At 41.7% G+C, this 22,448-nt stretch overlaps 1 protein-coding gene across 1 annotated transcript; it reads right to left on the minus strand.

The window, feature by feature from the left end:
• Window positions 1–1,611: 1,611 nt before the first annotated feature.
• Window positions 1,612–2,061, minus strand: LOC147619154 (chlorophyll a-b binding protein 7, chloroplastic-like). The gene has a single exon (XM_086774425.1). It carries the CDS (start codon window positions 2,059–2,061, stop codon window positions 1,612–1,614), a length of 450 nt encoding a protein of 149 aa, XP_086630551.1.
• Window positions 2,062–22,448: the final 20,387 nt, after the last annotated feature.

The raw sequence follows: 22,448 nt of genomic DNA on the forward strand, positions 1-22,448 counted from the left end.
GATACAAGGTAAAACATACCTTCATTGTAAACAACATCCATTGTGGTCTAACATGCTTGAATTTATACACTTTATATCTTTTGAATTCCAGCATACTTTCACTCTACTTCCGTGTTTTGCAGACGGTCTACCACAACAACCCTATCGAGCTTACCATACCATAGCTTCCGAGGACGGAATCTACATCAGGAAGGGGGACATGTTAACCTATGAGACGGACATTGAGATGTATTATGTTTTACGTCATGTAATTAGTTTAACTATTCTGAGTCATGGGCCGGGCTTGTCGGCACCATATGCAAAGGATAAAGGGATTGGGTGATGCCGATGAGAGGCGCACCTTGAATATCAATAGGATAAGGGTTAGGATCGGTCGGCCATGTATGGGCGCCCATGTGTGAACGGCCAAGTCACCTATAAGAGTCAAATGTAACCCTAAAACCCTCATTCTCATGTGTTGAATACAAGAGTGCTCTTGCCTTATCTCCTTGGTTTTCCTTCTCCTGCGTGAGAGAGAGAGAGAGAGAGAGAGAGTGAGAGAGCGATCGAGCACTGTGTAACCCTAAAACCCTCATTCTCATGTGTTGAATACAAGAGTGCTCTTGCCTTATCTCCTTGGTTTTCCTTCTCCTGCGTGAGAGAGCGATCGAGCGAGAGAGCGAGAGAGAGAGAGAGAGAGAGAGAGAGAGAGAGAGTGAGAGAGCGATCAAGCACTGTGTAGCGGCACGACGGCGGAGAGACGGTAGAGTGGCGACGGCGGCTCTTTCTTCATTACTACGACGCGAGAATCCTTCACGGCGGTAGTTAGAGCGGTGAGTGACACCACACCTTTGCATTCTGTTTGAGCTTGCTTCCCTGGTTGTATGCTTGCAGCCATTCGTGGCTCGCATACGGTGTTCGTCGACAAGTCCCCAGCTACGACCTGTGCAAACACCATATTGGGAAATATGGGAATTTCCCACAAGTTTGGGACACGTGGTCAAAAGTTTGGATTAACCATAACTTGAACACCACTAATCCAAAATGAGCACTTTATAGCTCTTTAGATTCTATTTTTCAAGCGCTTTCCAACGATAGGTCATATGATAGGGTTTTGAGAAACTTACAAACATGTTATCCATGTCTCCTTTTTTAAGTATTCAAAAATGGGAATTGGGAAATTTCCAAATTCACTAATATGGTGTTTGCATCAAAAGTGCACAGGTTGTGTGCATGCTAGGGAAGTAGGTGCTTCAGAATGAAGTGTGCTTTGAGCTTGTGTGCTTATGAGTGAGCTTGTGTGTGCATTAGCTTAGCTTTCTTCTTGTATTGGATGCATGAATGAGTGGGTTGATGAGTGAATGAGCTATGGCAAGATTGAGCTTGTGTGTGTAAAGTCTATGTCAAGGTAGTGGTGTTCATAGCATTCTCTCCCGAAAGGGATAAGCTTCCATGCACCTAACCGGGTTGAGTCCCCTAGCAATGAAAGGAGTGTTATCATTCCATTGGTGAGCTAGGAGCGTAGTCTACTTGCCCATATTGCATACGTAGGGAGACAACCGTCTTTCCATTGGCGCCGCTGCCGGGGATACGACCTATGGTTGGTTGAGGACCCTTGGCAGCCATTACAATCTAAACATTACTAGGAGTAGGAGAATTAGACCCTAAGCTATTGCAGGGAAGCTCTAGCAGGCGAAGAGTGCTGCTCTTAATCTCTTTCACTTTCAGCTCAGCAAACGCCTTGGGGTCGTCAGCAAGACCCAAGGGGCCGAAGCTCCCACCAGGGGGGGCAGACGGGCCCGTGACCTCACCAAGAAGCCCGCTCGCAACCCCGCAACCCTTGACGACACCCACTAGAATCACCCGGCAGGCCCAGACGGCGAGAACGCCCCGAGCGCGCCGCCAAACCCCACACCGCTCTCGGCCAGCAGCCTCGGGGCGACACAGCCCAGCGCGCCCAGCACCGCCCCCACCGGCACAGCGGATAACCTCCAAGGCCCGGCCGAAGGCCCCGAGACCAGCAAACAGACTTGCAGTGTCCCAACCGTAGTCGCCTGGGAACTCGCTCGGGAACGTCGCCATCATCTGCACGCTCGCTTCCCCAGCGCTCACTTTCTTGGAGAGCTCATTGGCGGGCTTGGACAGCAGCTGGCCACTGAAGACAGCGGAGGAGGAGGCAATAAGGTGGCCGTAGCAGAGAGAGCGGAGGTGATAAGGTGCCGGCGCAAAAAGCGGAGGCGATAAGGTGCCGCTTGATTAAATCAAGGTTAGTATTTTATATTTTTTTATATTGTATTTTTTAAATTTTATTAATCTTTAATTTTTTTCAAAATCTATAATTTCTATGTTTTTCGCATACTAGGTAATTTTCATGTTTTTTGCATTTTTAAAAAAAATAAAAATAATAATAATAATAATTAAAAAAATCTATAAATTATGTGTTTTCTTTGGATTCTACATTTTCTACATATTTTGCATTTTTTTAATTTTTGTAATTTTTTGCATAATTAGTGTAATTTTCATAATTAGTATAATTAGTATAATTTATATTTTTATGTAATTATTAAACAAATATGTATTTACACACATATTCATGTTAGTTGCATTTAGTGGTTAGGTAGGGTTAAAAAAAATAGAATTAAAAAAATTCAAAATAAAAAAATTCAAAAACTGGACACTGCAACGTGCTAAAAATAGCGTATGCATCTACACTCGGGAACAATACTAGGGGGACGTAACACTAGTGCACCATCTAGGGTAACCACTTAAGGGAGCGGCACTCAATCGGTGGCAACTTGGAGAGCATTCTCGAGACATCTTCGGAGTCTCAAACAGAGAGTCTCTCAAGAACCGAGAGTGATATTTCAATGGACGCAAACGAGTCATTTGGCATGAATAGACCATCCACACCCATTGGTATGGCAGATTTCGCTAATCCATTTGAAATCCCAGATGGGGAGTTGATTGACAACATGAGACTCCATTTCTTGTATACAAACGCGCATGGCGGTGAGATCTACAAAGATCCAATGAGCCGGTTTGTTGTTAAAATTGTAGACATTCATTCTGCGTTTGAACCAACACCATGGGTAAACTACCAAGATGATATGTACATGGGTAGAAATGGAGTACGCTACGAGGTCACCAAAAATCCTGAACAAGTGGATGCTTTGGGTGTACTTCAACCTAGCGCACAAATAAAGTAGAAGAAGGAGCTTCCATCGGACCCAAATGTGCCAGGAACATCGCGCAGACCTGGTACACCCATTTCTTTACTTGAAGAATTATTTTCTGACAGGAATTGGGAGGATAGAGAAAGAACGGGAAAACAAAAAGAGACCAAGAAAAACCCATGGGACATAGTAAAAGAAATTCCAGTAGTTAAAATCTATCAAGACGACCTAATTAAAGAGGTGTATAGGGATGTGGTAGAAACCTACTATAAGCATCCGAGCTTAGAGCTTCCAGTCACGCATACAATAACTGTAGAGCATCTCGAAGGTTTCACTAAGCGTGTTTATGATAGATGGGGGAACGACTTTAGAACCCTTGAATGGCCAGAGGTTAGGGAAATGACATGGAAAGGAAGGCCCCTTTTCACTGAGGTGTTTACCTTAGACACGGCACGTCCAGATGAATCTGCCTTTCGAGGAGAAACACTAGCACCACCATGGGCTAGAACCCCAAGTGTGGCTCGACCAGCACCTTCCATGCTAGAGGACCAGTCTTTCAAATGATTGATCCTATGAGGAGACCCGGGGCTATTAGAGAATCTAGGGGAGAAGAAAGACCATGAGCAAGTGGATATGTACCTCCAAGAGAACCCCATAGACCAAGAGGATTGATAGCCTAGAGTTAGAGGCCGAGACTCATATAGGAGACATGACGATGAATATTCTAGAAAAGTGAGACCATCTGCGCTGCAAAAGCTTGTCAAGAAGTATGACGGATCCGGTGACCCATATGACCATATAATAGCTTTTAAGCAAGCTATACATGCGGAGCAAGTCATGGATATGCATACGCAAATCAAAGGATTTGGCTTGACGCTAGAGAGTAAGTCTTTATCATGGTTTCAGACTTTAGAGCCTGAGGCAAAGCGATCTTTCGATGGGCTAGAAAAGAGTTTTATAGCTGCGTTTTCAAAAATGGGAATTAAGCACAATGCGGTAGCTCAAATTTACGCTTTTAAGCAAAAAGATCAAGAATCTGTGTGAGATTGCGTAAATAGGCTAAAGCAGTACATCAATCGATGCCCTGACGAGATGAGAAGCCAAGCCAAGGAAGATTAATTTCTATCTTCCTGGAAGGCTTACGAAACAAGACGCTTCACGCTCACTTGTACGCAAAGAAGCATGTTACTTCAATGAGTGTTGCATGGATGCCATGGATTACGATGACAACTTTGACATGACTGGCATGGGAAATCAAGATAGTCATCCGGAAGATAAACGTAGCTCTGGGAAGGGCTCCAACTCTAGTGTGTCATTAGTTAATCAGATCAGATTGCTGAGATAGTATTGAAAAAGATGGGGCAATACTATAGACCTTCCTACCGACCCCAACCATCATACATGCATACTGTACCTACAGGCCCCTACGTCTGTGGAGGATGTGGAGGTAACCATAAAACCAAGCAGTGCCCAACCTTCTCACCATTGGTTGCAAAGAAGTGGTGCCAGCTTTGTAAATGAAACTACACACATGTGACTTACTGCAATCACACTGCAATCACACTGCAATCACATGTGACTTCGGACTGCAATCACACTGCAATCACACTGCAATCACATGTGACTTCGGACTGCAATCACACTGCAATCACATTGCAATCACATTGCAATCACACTGCAATCACATTGCAATCACATGTGACTTCGGACTGCAATCACACTGCAATCACATTGCAATCACACTGCAATCACACTGCAATCACATTGCAATCACATTGCAATCACACTACAATCACACTGCAATCACATTGCAAGGATACAAAGGGAACAAGCAGCCAACTCTGCACCTAGGCAGCAAGTTGTGAACCATGAGAGAACCTTAGTTGCTCAAGAGCAAGCACGGCCAGTGCTAGGAGCTCAACCTCCTCCACCTGGCATAGCTTCCTTTAGATATGTGGAATATGAGAATCGTGAATTAGGTATGGAGATGGTTAGCTCTCAACCATACTACATCAAAGTGGAGCATCCTCTTGTCGAACCCTACTTTGAGAACCCAACCGGACCAAGCCTAGTTCATGACTTTGATGGAGACCCAAGCTCTTTGATGCTTATAGGATCTCAGCCAACCAAAAACTCAAGGTTATCTAGGACCATATCCTACAAAGAGACTATACCCCACGCAACAAAGAGGACCATGCTACAAATGTGGTGGACCACATTGGGCGAGAGAATGTCCAAACAAGAAACAACCCCTCTTAGCTAACAAAGGCACAACATCTACGTTTCCACCTATAGAGAGGTTTTGCCAAGGGTGTAGCATTGACCATCTACCAAAGGATTGCTTGTTGAAGCCTGCGGATCCGGTAGCACAAAAAGCTAAAGCATCCCTCATTTATGTTGAAGTGATTCCATCACCCACGACATCTGAGGAGGAGAACGAACTAGTGTCGCTAAGAGTAGTGACTAGAGCCCAAGCACAAAAGAATGTCAAAGAGGTTGTTGAGAAACCCTCTGAGATTAAGGTTCTATCCAAAGATGGAAAAGAGAGAAAGAAATCAACTCGACGTAAACCATGCAGCAAGGGAGTAAGAAGTCGAAGGAGCAGAAGAGCTCTGATGGAGGAAATTCTATCCCAAAAGAGCTAGAAGGAATGTTGAAAACAAAACAAATAGGAGAGAAAACTCAAAATGAGCAAAAGGGAAAAGCATCCGAGTCTGAGGAAAGCTCAGGAGGATCAGTCCTTGTGGACAAGGTGTACGAGCCTTTAGATGCAGCGCTTCAAGCGTATAATAGTAGGATCACAGCTCTGACCGAGCTGCCTAAGAAGCTACAAGAATATCCCAACCCTCGTGAAGAGACAATCAACTTGGCTATCCATAAGCAGTTGATTAGGGATACTCAGACTCTAATAGACGGCCCACCACCTATGTACGCAAGAGGACTTGCTTTTCTGAAGCCTAACTTAGAAACGATACCAGAAGCCACGCCAATCATGGAAAAGGGAAGTGAAGTTGTATCTCTACATTTCCCAGAAATGCCTGAAGGAGATGATTTACCTCTTACCAATGCAGATGAGTCAAAACCATTGACTACCGCAGATTTTGGAGATGAAATTCCTGAAATAGAGGAAGCAGTAGCAAGGGAGATGTGGGAAGTGGTGCAAAAACAAGTTGAGGATCTAGCATCTTCTGAGACAAGTCACCACCGTTCTCTATAGTAGAATTCTCGAATCAAAGGGTTCAAGAATTAGATGCTTTATCTCTGCCAGATGATGCTCAGACTGTTGTCTCAGCTCGGAGCAACAAGCTCACATGCAAGACACTGCCCTCATATTTAGGACTGTACGAAGCACATAGCCAAATCATGCGAGTACCATCAATGAAACGACAACCTCATCATAGGAACGAGACATAGAGGGTTTGCAAGCTTTAATGTTGGCACCGGTTACGTGTACCATTCCACTCACAGAGTTCTTAAAGCTTAGGCCAAGATTGTGGGGAGAAGTGGCTACACAATTAACTGAGCAAGGATTGTGGAACCAGAACATCCAGGTTAAGGCAAAGGCTTTTGAGCTAATGCTTAAGCAAACAATTCCGGTTTCCTATGAACAAAGTTGCAAGCATTGTGAAGACGATGAAGGAAATACTACGCTTCATGTGGAGATCAACAAGATTGAATCTATAGCTATTTTAGATAGCGGAGCAGGGGTGAGTATAGCAACAAAAACTGTATGGGAAATGTGGGGAAAACCTGCACAATTAGAAGTACAAGGATGAGTTTGCAATTGGCAGATGGAAATCTAGAGAGTCCCATAGGATTGCTTGAGAACGTTATAGTTAAGTCATGTGGCATTGATGAGTACGGACATACCTTTGCTATTGTAGACTTTGGCAAGAACACAAATTACGAAGTGATCCTAGGAAGGCCATTCATGCGCTAATTCAAAATGATTCAAGACTGGGATTACAATTACTTGTACCTCAGACATGAGAATGTAACCTCGAGGGTGAATCTAAAAAAATTACGAAGTGATCCTAGGAAGGCCATTCATGCGCCAATTCAAAATGATTCAAGACTGGGGTTACAATTACTTGTACCTCAGACATGAGAATGTAACCACGAGGGTGAATCTAAAAAACCATGCTTATCGAGATGTGACGCACTCTCCTGTGGATGAGTTTGATTCGGCTTCTTCAGAAGCATCGGGAGCAACTATGTCTGAAGGAAGAGCTGATCTATGGATCTGTGGAGCATCTTGTCGAGACATGCAACCTGGAAATGTTACCATAGACAGAAGTGTGACGGATGAGGCGTATATCCCTATACCTTTTCCTGAGAACTTGATAGATCCCTTCTTAGAATGGAGCCATGTTTTAGCAACCATAGACACTTGTGCATTGCCAAGGCAAACACAGTTGTGTGATCCGTAAGACCAATCTATGCAGAGGAACCTCAAGAAGCCCCTAGGTATGAAGCAAACAAATCATTATTGCTGCTAGGAGATATGGTATCTGTAGAGGAAGTATCCCCTCTCTTGAGTACAGCTCAGCTGACGAAGGAGATGAGGATAGATGCTTAGAATCCTCTGATGGGAAGGATTCTGATGACGATGCCATAGTCCCTGAATCAGAGTTAGAGAAGATAAGATTGTTGTTAAAGGGAAGAGAGGTCTTGCTGAGTATTCTTAGTGACAAACCGAAACGTAAGTTTTGCAAGAGTCACCGGAAGTTTCGCAACAAACAGGAAGTCAAGGAAAAGAGACAACAACAACAAAAAGAAAGAGAAGATGTGGATAAAGAAGACTTTATTCCACCTCCAACCTTTGTAGGGAAGAGCGAGTACTTGTACTACTTGGGAGCTGATGATTGCATCAAAGACGAGATGAAATGGAGATACGGCTTTCAATTAGTGCAAAAGCTAAACGAGAAGGAGAGTGACAACCCAAAGAAGAAGAGGAAATGGAAATCCAAGCTAAAATCTAAGGCTTCAGTGCATTCAAGACTGAACAAAGCACCAGGACAAGAGTGGAGTGTAAAGCTCTAGGGAAAGAACGGAAGTGAATGCTAAAAGCAGCATGGTCTTCCATGAGTGATGACTCAAAGGAAGAAGAGGATACCACAAATATCCCCTCAAACTTCAAGAAATTCACCATACAAGATCAAAAAATAGTCTTGCAACACAGAAATCTGAGGAACCAGGAGTTTCCTATGATGACCCTGAGGACGCCAAGAAAATAGACCTGGCAGAACCAAGCGAAGAGCCACATAACATGTGGATTGACTTAACCCAAGTAGAGGAAGAATTGCTAATCTCTACTCTGAGAGAGTATCGAGATATATTTGCTTGGAGCTACAAAGACCTTAAGGGGGTAGATCCAAAGATCTGCCAGCATACAATTCCCATGCGAGAAGATGCCAAGCCGTCCAAGCAGCGTCCTTATACGTATAACGATAATTTTGCCAAAAAGATCAAAGAAGAGATTGACAAGCTGTTAAGCGGCTAAATTTATTTATGAGATTGAACATACAGAATGGGTTTCATCGATTGTGGTAGTACCTAAGAAGAATGGAAAACTACGAGTATGTGTCAATCTAAAGAAAGTAAATGCTGCTACTGTCCGGGACCACTATCTGCTTCCACTCACTGATCATGTATTGGAGAGGGTAGCTGGTAAGAAGGCATACAGTTTTCTTGATGGATTTTCAGGCTACAACCAGGTATCTATTGATCCCAAGGATCAACACAAAACCGCATTTGCTATAGAATGGGGAGTGTTTGCATATAGAGTCATGCCTTTTGGTTTGACTAATGCTCCAGCCACCTTTCAGAGGCTGATGAGCCATGCGTTCAAAGAATACCTGCGATTATTTCTTGAAATATTCATGGATGACTTGTGTGTGCATTCCATCGACAGAGAAGAACACATAGAGCATCTCAAAAAAATCTTTGAGAAATGCAGAGTGTATCACATATGCCTTAACCCTGATAAATGCAAGTTTATGGTTAGGCAAGGGAAGATTCTAGGCCACATTGTGTCTAGGAATGGTATATCCACTGTTATTGTTGAGCTACCTAGACCTTACAATGCAAAAGGGGTACAAGTTTTCATGGGTCATTGCGGCTACTATCGTAGATTTATCTACATGTACGTTGAAATAGCACGGCCATTGTACGCACTCCTTGTTGTATTTGAATGGACAGAGGATTTTGAAGAAGCCTTTGAAAAGCTGAAGAAAGCATTAGTGATGGCACCTATTCTCAAGTCGCCGGATTGGGATAATTTATTCCACGTACATATAGATGCTTCGGCTTTTGCAATTGGCTATATTTTAGCTCAACCAGGCGAGAACAAAATGGACTTTCCAGTCTCATATGCTAGCCTCCAGTTGAATAGTGCTGAAAAGAATTACACCACCATGGAAAGAGAAGGCTTAGCTATGATCTGTGCTGTGAAGAAGTTTCGACATTACCTTTTGGCCAACAAATTTACATTCTTCGTAGATCATCAAGCTTTGCTTTACCTTGTGAATGAACAATCCATGTGCAACCGGAAGGATTGTATGCTGGTTTGTTATTCTACTTGAATTTGAATTTGAAGTAGTGGTAAAGAAGGAAAAAATGCATCAGCGGGCTGATCATCTTTCCAGGATAACTTCAAGAGAAGCACCCATTGGTGTAGATGATGATATTCCTGACGCTACTCTATTCTTGGTTGAGACAGCACCAAGATGGGCAGAACCCATCATTCAAGTTTTAATGACAGGATTTGTTAACTCCATTAGTCCCACCAATGAAAAGATAATGACCTTAGAGCATTTTGCTCCTTATAAGCTTCTTTCTGGACAATTGTATAAATTGGGAAAAGATGGAATACTCCGTCTATGCCCTGATCCTGATCAATATGATGAGATTATCTCATATGTCCACGTGAGCTTAGGAGGCAGACATGTCTCTGGAAAGGATATGGTTAAAAGAGTTTTGTGGGAAGGATATTGGTGGCCAACACTTCATGCTGATATAGAAGAGTACGTACGAAATTGTAAAATTTGTCAACAAAGGAAACCCATTCCTCATGTGACTCTATTTTATATTTCAACAACACCCAATTGGAGTTCGTACATTGTGAAGTATTTGACGTAGGGTCATACGGACGATAAGATGCCTAGGCATAGAAAGAGAGCCATAGAGGTAGAAGCAGCGAGTTTTCAGATTATTGAAGGCTAGTTGTACAAAAGGGGCAAAGATGGAAACCTACGGACTTGTGTTTGTGAGAGTGACTACCTTAGCGTATTGACTCATGCACATTCAGGAGTTGGGGGTGGACATTTTTGTGGAGAAACAACTACCAAACTTATACTATGGTCAGGACTATGGTGGCCTATGCTTTTTCATGATGCAACAGAGTATGTCAAACGATGTGATCAATGTCAAAGAGCCAAACCACCTACCAAGTATGAGGACATGTCATTGAGACCAATTATGGGGGTTAGAGCTTTTGCCAAATGGGGAATTGATTTTGTGGGACCGATTAAACCACCAGCACGCCATACACATGCTGAGTATATCATTGTAGCCATAGATTATCTTACGAAGTGGGTAGAAGCAAAAGCCACATTAAAAAACGATGTAGGACCACTGCAAAGTTTTTATATACGAACATGTGTTTACATGCTATGGTTTACCTATTGAGATTGTGAGTGACCAAGGTGTGCATTTTATCAATGAAGTCATTACCTTTCTTTTAGAAGACTTTATGGTCATCCATAAGAGGTCAGCGCCTTATCACCCGCAAGCAAATGGTCAAGCTGAGAGCACAAACAAGACTCTTTGCACTGCACTTACAAAGATTGTTGAGGGACATAGAATAGATTGGGAACAGAAACTTCACTCAGTTCTATGGGCTTATCGAATTGCTTACAAAACGTCCATAGGCACGACACCTTTCAATCTAGTTTTTGGATTGGACGCTATCCTTTCGATAGAATTTATTGTACCTACACTTCGAGCTGCGAAACAACTTGAGTGGACGGATCATGAATTCTCTACACGGATTGATGAATTGGAGAGGCTAGATGAAGACAGGCTATTGGCAGTCATTGGCATGTATGCTGAAAAACAACGCCAAAAGCGTTGGCATGATACGCATGTGAAGAAAGGTCGCTTCAGGAGAGGTGATCTAGTGTTGCTTTACACATTGAAGAAACAAAAACGCAAGCTGAAAATGCGAGGACTTGGTCCATTTGTGATCAACGAGCTTAGTGCGAGTGGTGCAGTAAGGTTGGAAACCTTATATGGAGAGCCAATGACTAACTTCATCAATGGTAGCCGCTTGAAGCGCTATGAAGAACCTCTAACAGATGATATGCTGATACGCATACATGCTAGTCAGACACGTAAAAAAGCTCAAGCTTTGTTACAAAGTCAAGCAAAAGAAGAAGCTCAGGCTAGAGTAGTACTAGCACGAGAGTGCCGCAAGGCAACTATCATGGCCATCCACTTGAATGATGATGAAGACTTTGTAGATCCCTTCCATATTGAAGTAAGGATCCCTACTCAAGGAGCAATCTTTGCAGCGTCTGCACTTATAGATTCGGGAGCCGATTGCAATGTTTTGTCTTATGAAGCGTGGACATCATTAGGCCAACCTTTGCTCACCAATGCATCATTGAACTTCCAGAGTTTCTCTGGTGATGAAACCCCAGCCCTAGGCAAGTACTGTATTAATATGTCCATTCAGGATCAATTTATGCACGTGACTTTTTATGTTGCTAACAAGAGCCAAGCAGTGGTGGATGTTGTTTTAGGCAGATCATGGATTAGAACCACCAGATGCGGTATGGACTGGAACTCATGACAATACACCTTGTTGGTAAATTCTACTCACCTTACAGGATCAAGTGCTTCGGCACTCCCATCTTTTCAAAAGGTGAAAACCATCACTACTGTGATAGAGACAACCTCAAAAGATCCAATGATTTGGGTGAATAATGACAATGACAATACTCAAGGATGGCATGTGCCAACATCTCTCTTATATGCACAAGGATACGGAAGGGGGGAAGCACTTAGAATTCAAATCTGGTTACCTAAAAAAGCTCGCAAGGCAAGACCCAATGTTGCCAAGGAACATCCAAGGAATACAAAGCTAAAGAGGAGGTTCACTAGAGCCAACAGTTTCACCTCCAACAAGACCACTCAACAACAATGGATCCCAAAGAAGGTTCTGCAACAAGCACAAGGCTACTACGAGGGTGCTACTACGAGGGTGCTACTACCTTGTGGCTACCAAAGAAGAATGCAGGGACTACTGCAACAAAATATAATTATGTTCCTGAATCTACTCAAGAACAAAAGCAGTCAATACCACCTCACTTTACAGAAACCAAATCAATACTGGAAACCATGCCTTACCAAGCCTGAAAGAGTCCAGGTGGAAACACAAGCTGACGCGTCAAACGGACATCATCATCAGGTCTCGAACAAGAAGGGATACTCCAAACTGACATGGGAAGAAAAAGGCAAGTGGGTACCTTTACTCACTTCTATCTCAGAGGCAACACATCAGAAGGAGGATATTGCAACCGAATCAAGTTCAGAGTCTATTCCTCAAAACACAAGCAATGTCAAAGTTTGTCTTACAAAGCCGACAACTTTCAATCAGGCTCCTACACAAGTAGACTCCCTGACTATCAAGGAAAGAGCGTTCTTCCTACAACTCCAACTATTTGGAATGTCGTCAGTATTCTACTCTTTCCCTAATCAAATTACATTACCAGCCATAAGTCTACAGGCATAGGTGTTAGAGTTGGGCACTCTGAAGACCCAAGAAAATTTTGAAAGCCCAATGGGATGGCAAGAACACAACTGCCATATGGTTGCCAAAGCTCAGAAGTGTTCAAACATCTCCATTCACAACTCCTCCTATTTGTCCCAATGCATTTCCTATGCCTATCGCTAAAATCTCACCTCCGACTAAACTTCAATCTCTTGCACGTACTCTGAAATGGGTACCAAAAAGAGTCCAGCAAAAAGGAACCTGTGCCATACGTCAACACCCCATAAACAATTTGCATAATGTTACATCCAAAAGCAAACTCATTCTTGAAAGAGCTATCATGCTACCAAAGCTACTTTTTGGCAATTCATCTATCGAATCTATTAGCTCTATTTCCGTCATGCATGTACATACTAGCACTCTTCGTTCAACTTGCATTAAATAAAAAAAATCTGAACACTTTCTTATGTGTTGTGTAGAATAACCAAATGGAGACTTGGTTGGACACATGCAGTCCATCTTTGGACCTAGATAGCACTCACCCTGACCATCAAGGGGGTTACAACATTGCACCTTTTCAGACGCACTCCCGATATTTTTATGCCCCAGTGGGTGAGGATTGCTATGGAAGACAATTTGTGGAGTTATACTACCAGCAACATCATCCGTTTCCACACTGCCTATGATGACTGTGCTCATATGGTATTGGGGAATGCTTCCCATATATGTTGGCAGTGTCGCACATATTTCCATCGCTATGGCACTGGTATGATGCAGCAGATCATGGGGGTCACACCTCAACGACATAATCTCTGGGCAATTATGATGCCGCAATGTGGACCCAACCAACAAAGACTCCCGGAAGAGAAAAGAGCTCAAACATGGCGCGAGGACACCCTTCGTTTGCTAACCCCTCCCATTTTGCAGGTTCTTCTTTCCCATGAATCCACATGTCAGTTTTGGCTCAATGTGAGTGAGTCTTTAGAACGGTTTCAGAACCATAGGTGCCTCTTTAGCCTTCCTACCTTGCCCATACCATATGTTAGTGAAGATGCACTTCTTCCCTTGCCATCTTCTCCATGGGTAGGATTACGTTCTGGGTTATCTTTACATCCTGAAGCTATTGATGTCCACCCACCTGAGAATGCAGACATACATCCACCCCCAGTGCAAGACTAGCACTTGTACTCTCTTAATAAGAACTAGAAGCCAGGGCACTTTTTCCCATTGGGTTTTTCCCCTCGGCCAAATCCGGTGTTTAGCACCAATGTTTCTTATTTTTTGTCTTTTTTATTTTCTTTCTCTTTAGTTTGTTTTGTCAGAATAAAACATATACAAGCACCAAACTACATCTTCCGCTTCAGTACAATCAAGTGCAAACAATTCTTCACCAACCAGCGCTTTAACAGAAACAGGTGAACTCATGCCAATCTCTAATGTTTTCTGTATTTTTCTTGATGCTTGATTGTTTATAAATTTCACTTTACTAAGCATGGCAATATGCATCTCCTTTGGTCTAGAGTAGGGATAGCATTCTAGTGGCTTTAGACTTGATAGTGTAAGTTTGACCGTAATTGTTTTTACCCGTTTAGCAATACAAAGTAATTAGTGTTTTGTGCTAAAGGTAGAGTTCCAGACCTAGGACAAAGAGACTAAATTAATCATAGGACTATCAGTGGATATCTTGCCCTTACTAAAACATTGCTTAGGGACAATCTAATAAACCTTCCATAACAAAAATTGGCATGACAAAAATAAAAGAAAAGTGTATATGTTTGTGGCCTATTGCCTTGTTATTCATGGTAGGTGAGGGAGGTCTATACCTTTCCCAGACCAATGCCTTGTGTAGTAAGGAATAGCCATACCGCGGGTGCGCAAACATACTCTTGAAGAGAGCCCTGTCCAAAAAAAAGAAAAAAGAAAAAAAAGAAAGGACAGAAAGGCACCAAGAGAAATGCTTGTCTAATCCAGGATGGTTGCCGTTGTGCTTAAAATATTAAAGCAAAACACTAAGCAATATCAAGAGTCTGCCACTACATAATTATGTTAGATTTATTAGTGTTGAACCGACATCTTTGACTTAGCATAGGCTCAATATACCACTTAATAGTCCCTCGATTAACTGTTGTCTTTTGCCTTCTAGGAAAAGAACAATACATTTGGCATAAAACATTCTTTACTTTAGTTAGCTGCAGGTAGTAATTATTAAGGCTTGAACTAACCTATTCAATCTCTACACTACTTTAATGTTTTCTTCCTCTAGCTAATTGGACATTTATTGCCATGTCTTATTCAGTAAAATTGCTTGTTTTGTTATTGTCTGTCAGTACTTTTGCTTTCAAAAAAAAGAAAGAAAACACACACAAACCACCTATCGCTTTGCTTGCAGGTACACACTGGAGATGCTACTCTTCCTTGGCATCTACGCGCTCGAGGACCTGTGCAAAATAGGAAGGGGGAATATTGCGTGACGAGTGGTGATCAATGCAAGGATGCAACACAAAGATGGAAGCAGGAAAACAAGAGACTTGACATTCTTATTTAGGGCTCTTGTAGAGAGTTCCAAGTTGTAGGTGAGTGTGGGATTGGGCTTGAGAATAATCCCACATGGGAAGTTTTGGGAGTTTTAGGAGTTCTAGTATAAATAGTGGCTCATTTGAGAGCTCACATACACATTGGGCTGAACTCATGCTTGAGCTCTCTTGAGACTAGCTCTCCCTCTTGTTCATAGAGGTGCAAGCTCTTCTCTCTCCCCATCTACACTATTGTATGAGCAATGCTCTTCTAATTCAATGCAATGAGATGATGTTTTTCTCTCTTCTCATCTCTATTCTCTAGTGTGCATGCTTCTTTGTTTATGCTTGTGGGTTCTCTATTAGGCTTTGTGTGCTAGTGGATTCAAGCTTCAGCTTCTCCATAGCTTGTAGCTTATCCATGGGCAAGGCATTGCTTGAGTAGTGAATGAGAATGCATGTTTAAGTGGGTTGATGAGTGAATGAGCTATGGCAAGATTGAGCTTGTGTGTGTAAAGTCTATGTCAAGGTAGTGGTGTTCACAGCATTCTCTCTCGAAAGGGATAAGCTTCCATGCACCTAACCGGGTTGAGCCCCCTAGCAAATGAAAGGAGTGTTTATCATTCCATTGGTGAGCTAGGAGCGTAGTCTACTTGCCCATATTGCATACGTAGGGAGACGACCGTCTTTCCATATAGCATTTCACTTCTTTGTTCAACTGTGGAACTTTTGAAGCTAAATTCTAGGGGATTGCGTTCCGGGAAAAAGACCTTTCTTTCATTCTGGAACTTCCCATATCCTGAGTTTGACCTTGTCTCTTACGCGGTGGAAAGTTGGAATCACCTTCCGAAGCTAGAAATCTTTTGAAAGATGAAGGTGCTAGCTTCGGTGGGACCTTGACATCAAATGCCTTAGCGAAATACTTCGCCAATCTGCACTGCTTCGGCCATGGAAACTGGCTTGACATTCTTCAGTAAGATATTCAAAGGTTCGTTCAGTCCCCGAATGAACTTGGCCATCAGCTATTCTTCATCCACCAGTGGTGGCAAGTACTTGAGGAGGAGAGCGAATGCCTGATGATATTCTTCAATAGTTCTACTCCGTTGGGTTAACTCTAAGATTTCGTTCATCTTGGTTTCCAAAAATCCGGGAGGACAGAATCTCTTCCTTAGGTTAATCTTGAGATCATTCCATGTCTGGGTGTTCCGATCCAGACGGTTTGTCTCGCAGTGGTTTCTCCATGCCACTCTAGTTGTTGCTACTATCTTCAGCCTTGCAAGAGCCATTTTACTCTTCTCATTGTTAAAATTATAGCAATGTGATGAGCTATGGTGGATCAAATGCTAGAATCAACATCATTAACAAAGAGATTAGATGATAATTAAAACATGATTAGTGAGCAATTAATTGATAGCTTAATGTAGGCATGGATAATAAAAAACCAGCAAATTCTCATTAGGCCAATGCCTCAAAGCATCCAATCCCACTGATTTCTCCTTGATTCACTCCACCTCTTTTGCTTGATTCTCTCCACCTCTCCCAGAATATCTTCTCTCCACCTCTCTCTCTTTTGCTTGCTTCTCTCCACCAACTGATTTTGGGGTTCTTTAGATTGGTCAGGCCCCCACAGAATCCCGGGATAAAGATCCCTTCTACAAGAAGAACATACAGAACTCATTATCAGAGAACAATTCATTCAGAACATACAGAACATTCATATCCTTAGCACAATAATGGTCCATCAGACCAGAAATTCCATCTGAACATTCCCCATGGAAATTTCAGTTATGCAAGTTCTCAATTTGTCATTCCTTAATTAGATCCACTAGATCAAGACAGCAACAATCTGTCAGCACAATCCACTAATCTCATAGTGATCTAGTGAAAGTTATAATCATCTTCTAGTTTATTACCATCGTCACTGGGATTCTCCCCATTCATCCTCGTTGTGGCTTTGTTTCACTTATCTTCCTTCAACCAGAATTCAAAAATCATCATCTTTCAATCAGAATCCAAATCAATTCATCAATTCTCAACCAGAATTCAAAAATCATATCAACCAGCATTCGAATTCATCCTCTGGATAGAATTTTTTCTTATAGCTTCAAGGTCTTAGATTTACTCGTATATATTGTCAGTAAAGAGCTGTAGATATACCCATGGTATATACAATTAGTCACGGTCCTTGGAGCTATAAGGTAAACACAATCATATCTAGGCCTCAAGCAACTCAGGGATTCCATACAATTGCGGTACTTTCATCTGAAGACCCAATTTCCAATTTATGAATCTTCATTCTGAATATCAATTTGTATGAATTTCATCACACAATTATAATCTTTTACTGGTGCTTCATAAATTTTTAAAATTTTTGGCTTCTCGGTTGATCCACTTTAGCCAATTCGCTCTGATACCAGCTGAAAGATCCCTGCCCCCTCCGTGCAACGAATTCAGGGGTGCTAGCAGAGCAGAAGTAGCACTTCTTACGCAGACTCTCACTTGAGGCCTTGCCCAAAGATATCCAGAGACAAGAGACTACTCCCTTGTTTTTTTCAAAACCGAACCCAGAAAAACTTCCCTCGCCCAGCACACATAGGCAATTCCTCCAGGGTATTTTATTCTAACGTAGTCAAGGTCTTCACTAGTCAAACTGATCCAAACAAACCCGTAAATCTCATGGTCAGATCAAGGAAGAGACTTGCACTTGGATCATAGAGACTAATGCTTTTTTCCTCATCAAGAGGCACAGCTGTTGATTCTTTTCCATAGAACAAGGACTATCCGGGATTTACTTCATCTATCGTACATAACAGAATTGAGTCTCATTTTAGGGATCCATTAGTCCAGCCTAACCCCATCCAATCCCATGGGTTAGCTAACCGCTGTAGTGATTGGATCCATTTAGGAATTTGGCCCGGGTACCAGGGAAGAGAGTTCCCAGGCCCCCTAGCCGACGCTTCAAGCGAACTTCAAGATAGTCACACCACTTACACACCCAATATAAAATTGTTTGTTTCACAGATTTAGCTGCCTTTTTCTTAAAACAATCTTTTAAATGAAACCATAGTATCACTGATCATAATCCTCCAAAATATCTAGCTTGAGTTCCAATTTGCAATCATTCATCGGTGTACCTATGGCATCATTTTGGTAACCAGAATGCTCACCACCTATTCACTCAAGGGCCTTTTCAATAGTTCCTAGCTCATGGTACCCAAAAATATAATCATATAAGAAAATTCCAGATGGACTCTTCGTTGAAGATCAGCAAGATCAACCAACAAATCCATATAAAAGAGCCATGGACTCATCCGTTTAAGGACCAGCAAGGCCAATCAACTAGATCCATGCCTGAGTTCAGAAAACAACTCTAACTCCTTGTTCCATTTTCTTCCTCGATGCACGCGTGGGTATCTTCGGCCGCGACCCAGAGCCCGAGCACTGTATGGTCAGCACCCTCTAGGCTCCTTCACAGGTCACCTAGCGCTTCACTCATAGGCCACTTCCTTGGTCCCCCTCATCCACCGTACCGGAAGCTCACCATTTAAATCGAAGACCTCGGCCGACCTTGCTACATAAGACGTCCTCCATTGACTCTCCGCAGTTTGCAACTTTATCACTTAGGTCTCCACGATCTCATTCACAAGATGGTCAAAAATGCTTCCCCAACATTCTTGACATAAAAAAGTCATTAAAAAACAAGTCATAAATACAGTTTCTAACGGACTCTCATCTTTCCACATTGTTCCACATCATTTCTCGTTATTCCACATTCTTCTACATCAATTCACATTGCTTACATCCAGTCATATGTATTCCCATCGTCCTTCATCCATTCAGATCCAATTACATCATATTACATCTCATCACATCTATCCACATCTACCCTCATCTCATCACATCTATCCACATCTACCCTCATCACATCACATCACAACATATCCACATCACTTCTCATCCATTCATATCACATCACATCCATCTACATTCATTTAGATCCACATCTTACTCCTTATTCCAATATCTTCCTCGATGCACATGTTGGTATCTTCGGTGCGACCTAGAGTCCGAGCATTGTATGGTCACCAGCACCCTCTAGGATTCTTTGCAGGTCACCTAGTGCTTCACTCATAGGTTGCTTCCTTGGTCCCTCATCCACCGTACTGGAAGCTCACCATTTAAATCAAACCGAGGCTGGGTCAACCGACCTTGCTACGCGAGACGTCCTCCATCGACTCTCCGTTCACAGCTGTTGGAACTTTATCAGTTAGGTCTCCATGACCTCATTCACAAGACGGTCAAAATTCTTCCTGAGCATTCTTGACATAAAACAGTCATTTAAAACAGGTTATAAATACAGTTTCTATAACGAACTCTCATCTTTCCACATCTTTCCACATTGTTCCACATTAATCCACATTACTTAATCCAAGTCCAATCATATGTATTCCCATCGTCCTTCACCAATCACATCATTTTTCATCTCATCACATCTTTCCACATATATACTCATCACATCTCATCCACTCGCATCTATCCATATCCACATCTCATCACGTCACATTCATTCACATTCATTCACATCTCATCCACTCGCATCTATCCATATCCACATCTCATCACGTCACATTCATTCACATCTCATTCACATCTCATCCACTCGCATCTATCCATATCCACATCTCATCACGTCACATTCATTCACATCTTTCCATATATATACTCATCCACTCGCATCTATCCATATCCACATCTCATCATGTCACATTCATTCACATCTCATCCATTCATATCTACCCTGATCCACATCACATCACATCACATCACATCCATTTCATTACATATCTCATTCATTCACATCTATCCCAATTCACATAACATCACATCCATTCACATCTATCCCAATTTACATCATATCACATCACATCCATTTCATTACATATCTCATTCATTCACATCTATCTCAATTCACATCCATTTCACATCACATCTCACCCATTCACACTTATCCCGACTCACATCACATCACATCCATTTCATTACATATCTCATTCATTCACATCTATCTCAATTCACATCCATTTCACATCACATCTCACCCATTCACACTTATCCCGACTCACATCACATCACATCCATTCACATTCATCACATTCATTGTATCCCCATTCTATCACATACATTCTATCCATATTACATCACGTCCACATCTATCCACATCAAATCTCATTCATTCCATCCACTTTACATCACATCCACATCATATATCACCATCTCATTCATCCACATCCATCCAATCATTCACATGCACGACTATCCACATCTATCCATACATTCACATCTATCACTTCATTCACATGCACGACTATCCACATCTATCCATACATTCACATCTATCACTTCACATCCACTTTACATCACATCCACATCATATATCATTCATACACATCCCATCTCATTCATCCACATCCATCCAATCATTCACATGCACGACTATCCACATCTATCCATACATTCACATCTATCACTTCACATCTACATATATTCACATCACATCACATTTCATCCACATCTCTTTACATCACATCACATCACATCTCATCCACATCCATATCACATTCACATCCACATCTCTTTACATTACATCACATCTCATCCACATCCACATCCACATCTCATTCACATACACATCCCCTTACATCACATCACATCTCATCCACATCTACATCACATTCACATCCACGTCTCTTTTCAACACATCACATCTCATCCACGTCTCTTTTCAGCACATCACATCTCATCCACATCCACATCGCATTCACATCCACATCTCTTTACATTACATCACATCTCATCCACATGCACATCGCATTCACATCCACATCTCTTTACATTACATCACATCTCTTCCACATCCACATCACATTCACATCCACATCTCTTTTCAGCACATCACATCTCATCCACATCCACTTATATCATATTCTTTCACATACACATCCACATCCATTTACATCACATTCTTTCACATCCACATCCACATCCATTTACTTCCCATCTCACCCTTTCACATATCCTCTCATCTCATTCTCATCTCATCATTCACATCCACATCCATTTACTTCACATCTCATCCACATTCATTTTCATCCTATCACATCCTATTCACATCTTATCACATCCATTCACATCCTATCGCATCCCATTTACATCTTATCACATCCGTTCACATCCTATCGCGTCCCATTTACATCTTATCACATCCGTTCACATCCTATCGAGTCCCATTTACATCTTATCACATCCATTCACATCCTATCACAGCCCATTTACATCTTATCACATCCATTCACATCCTATCTCATCCCATTTACATCTTATCACATCCCACTTACATCTTATCATATCCATTCACATCCTATCACATTCCATTTATATCTTATCACATCCATTCACATCCTATCACATCTCATGTACATCTTATCACATCCATTCACATCCTATCACATCCCATTTACATCTTATCACATCCATTCACATCCTATCACATTCCATTCACATCTTATTCCCATTTAGTAGATTTTTCTACTTCGATACCGATAATGGGACTTTTTCTAAAGTTCTGCCAATTGGTTGGCCTAGATAAAGGTTCGACGAGTATTTCCATGTTCTTTCTCAATTTCTCAAATGAATTATATTCAATGTTCCTCTTTTGAATAAAATAATTCATGGGATTTACAAAAATCAATTCTACCCATATTTTCACTTTTGATAAATATGAATAAATTGAACTATACTAAAAATTCTTCTTTTTTCCATTTAATTTCTTGGATCTCAAATATCATGGGAATTCCTCTTTTTGTATTTAATTAGTTATATTCCAAATGTCATGGAAATTTTTCTTTTATCATAAAATAAATTTATCTAAATTTACTCTTTTAAATTTAGATAATATATCCATTAATTACAATATACCAAGAATTCCAAGTTTTCCATTTAAATGATTGA

Source organism: Cibotium barometz, chromosome 34 (genome assembly GCF_041138505.1).
Source record: "Cibotium barometz isolate CiBa-2024 chromosome 34, ASM4113850v1, whole genome shotgun sequence".
Lineage (NCBI taxonomy): Eukaryota > Viridiplantae > Streptophyta > Polypodiopsida > Cyatheales > Cibotiaceae > Cibotium > Cibotium barometz.

Coding starts and splice junctions, on each gene's coding strand:
- LOC147619154 (XM_086774425.1), bottom strand. CDS start 2,061: ATGGCGACGTTCCCGAGCGAGTTCCCAGGCGACTACGGTTGGGACACT.